Below are 3,039 nucleotides of genomic sequence, written 5' to 3' on the forward strand. Positions count from 1 at the left end.
TATCAGAATGGAAAGTATGTAGACTCACTTTTTTTTTTTTTTTTTGCATTTAATTGGAGAGTTTGTACAACAATTATCTTTTTCATTGCAGGATAAGAGAAGCTCTGAATTATCTCGCACATGCACACCAGGACAACTCAGTCCTTCTTAGGAAAGGGGAGAAGAAAGGAGTGAACCAGTCACTTATAGCACTTTACAGAAGAAAGTGTTTGAAAGTATGTAGACATTGATAATCCAAAACATACACTAAAAAAGAGTGGTCAAATTTTTTTTTCAGGTTTACTTGATAAGGAGAAAGTTCAAAAGAAAATAATTTATTTTGTAACATTATAAAGGTTTTTTGTGAAGTTTTTTATTTATTGAATACTTGCTTTTAAATCTGATCACAATTAATTTGAACTTTGGTATATGTAGTTTTGTAAAGATATTCTTTTACATGTCCTATAGGGGTGTAACAGTACACAGATGTCACGGTTCGGTACGTACCTCGGTTTGGGGGTCACGGTTTGATATGATTTCAGTACAACAGGAAAAAACAACAAATCTATTATGCTCGGATTCTTTTCATTTATTTTGAACAGACAGTAGTACAATTTCTATTTTTTCCACCTAGATGTGAAAATACTAAATATTATATTTAAATTATAATGTTATATATATATATTCATAGAAAGGAAACTCAAATGACAGAAAGCGACATCCTATTTGTTTTCTTTATTTTACAAAAGCACAATGTTTTGTTTTCATTGCTAGTGTACATATGTATATATATATATATATATATATATATATATATATATATATATATATATATATATATATATATATATATATATATATGTATTATATATATATATATATATATAGTATAATATTTGGATTTGTGCTGAATGAGAGAGGTAGGAAACATGAACAGTTGAGTGTATGCACATTTAAAGTATACTCCTTTGTCAGTGAGAGACGCATTCAGAATCAGCACATGGTCACTGTCTAGTGGGCTTTGTTTGTGCACAAAAAAGTGCGCAAATCATGGCATTCGCTGTTCTTCTGCTGGCGATTATCAAACAATGTAGCATTACTGCTGGATTGAGGATGAATTGCGTGTATTTGTTATAAACTCTCATGCACCGAACCAAGGTGTTCATACCATGCCGGTTTGGTCCAAATACATGTATGAGTACACCCCTAATGTATTATATCAGTCAAAAACCTTTAGATCAAAATATTTTTAGGCTCATGAGAAACATTGACTGGTACAATATATTTTAATCCCATCTGATATGAAATTTCTGTGTATGTGTTGCCCCCTGCAGGTGCTGAATGAGAACGCAGCCACACTCTTTAAAAGTCAAGATGAAAATGAAGTGGCAGAGGCAGTGACCATCATGAATGAGTGCATTATCCCTTGCATGCACCTCATGGTCAGAGACAGCATCAGCCAAGAGGACTTGGACATCATTGAGCTGATCAGGAGTTGCTGGTGCTCCTACCTGGGGCAGGACATGGATGGTGGGCTCTTTTCCCCCAGATTTCATATATAGACCATTTAAATTAGATTCTTACATGCTCATGTTTTTGTTCATGTTTGGCTGTTTTTTGGATAATCAGATTCTGTCCAGGAAAAGCTCAGTGAATTCCTGCCCAGAGTCCTGGATTGTTCTGCAGAAATGGTGGTCCTGAAGGAGCCCCCCAAAGTGAGGAAATCTCCCCATGATCTGTGCAGCCGCCTGACTGCTGTCATGGAGTCCATTCACAGCAGCTCAGTCGTCACTGTGAAGTGAGGCAAGGTAAAAAATAAAACAAAAAAAGGCACAGTCACAAGGTGATCTATCCTCTGCCTCAGGCTGAGCTGGATTTTATTTTCTTATTGATCTCAGGAAAGATCAAATAGATGACATTTTGTAGCCAGGTTTGTGAGAGGGCAGAAAAGGCAGAGTGAAAGCTTGTACCCCATTCTTCTTTTCACATGAGCTGTAGACAGCGTGAAAATATAGTCCTTTATAGAGATTTGCTGGAGCCACTTTATTTCAGTCTACACTAAGCTGAAGATCTTCTGTGTATTCTTTCTTTGTACAGTGGTTATCTGATATTCCACTCCTTTGTTCTACCCCTCTTTTACCTTTCAATAAAAATTTGATTTCTCACTTTGTCGCCCTGTCCTGTGAGTTCTCTTTTTTCTTATGTTTTCACCCTCTGTCTGTTCTCATTTCTGTTTCTTCCAAGTTCTTCTCATCATAATTCTATAAGAGTTTCCATTTATACGATACATCTGCTGCAGGTCCATTGATAATAACTAGTTATTATGTAGGAGACCACTGACAGGACCATTTATTTGTAAATCTATGTGAACTCTTATTTGTACATGTTTCATCACGTTATGGCTTCTGCAGTCATAACCGTGCAAAGAATATATTTTCAGATGTGTATATTTAATATATCTTACAAAATATACAAATGTTATAAAATATTGTTAATAAAGATTTTTAAATATTTTTACATTAACAAGTTTTAGTTTCATATATTTCGTCATATTCCTCATATATTTGCCATTTTATATATATATATATATATATATATATATATATATATATATATATATATATATACACACACACACATATATATATATATATATATATATATATATATATATATATATACATATATATATTAGGCCAAATCCTTTGTCAGTATCCACAAAACACTGCCATGTTAATTATGTTTCAAAAGAAGTATAACTCTCTGTCAAGCAATAGTTTTTGCTTTTAAATAATAGTTTTATCTTCCTCTCTTAAACATGTTTCAGTGGGTAAGAAGCTTTCAGAATGGCCTGTTACTAAAAATAAGCACATACAAAGAGCAGCTACAGTTTCATGCATTTATATGAATTGTTTATCTACACAGTGAGGTAGTAGTTTTCACATGATGTCACACACTCATAGAAACGCCCACCTGAAGGGCAAAACGAGCTTTGCTCCACTGACCGGCAGTTATTTTTACACAGTTTGCATTAAGTGGTAGTGTAGGAAAACACAGATA

General features: G+C 33.7%; 1 protein-coding gene across 1 annotated transcript in view; it reads left to right on the forward strand.

Moving 5' to 3' along the window:
• LOC128015017 (ubiquitin carboxyl-terminal hydrolase 28-like) overlaps window positions 1-2,144 on the forward strand; it is a 7,366-nt gene extending 5,222 nt beyond the window's left edge. Inside the window, exons 2-5 of the mRNA XM_052598775.1 lie at window positions 7-14; window positions 92-215; window positions 1,314-1,509; window positions 1,609-2,144. Coding sequence (XP_052454735.1) covers window positions 7-14; window positions 92-215; window positions 1,314-1,509; window positions 1,609-1,781 — 501 coding nt within the window. The 3' untranslated portion in view covers window positions 1,782-2,144. The remainder of the gene's footprint in view (window positions 1-6; window positions 15-91; window positions 216-1,313; window positions 1,510-1,608) is intronic.
• Window positions 2,145-3,039: the final 895 nt, after the last annotated feature.

The sequence above is a fragment of the Carassius gibelio genome, chromosome A5, assembly GCF_023724105.1.
Source record: "Carassius gibelio isolate Cgi1373 ecotype wild population from Czech Republic chromosome A5, carGib1.2-hapl.c, whole genome shotgun sequence".
NCBI classification, from domain to species: Eukaryota; Metazoa; Chordata; class Actinopteri; order Cypriniformes; family Cyprinidae; genus Carassius; species Carassius gibelio.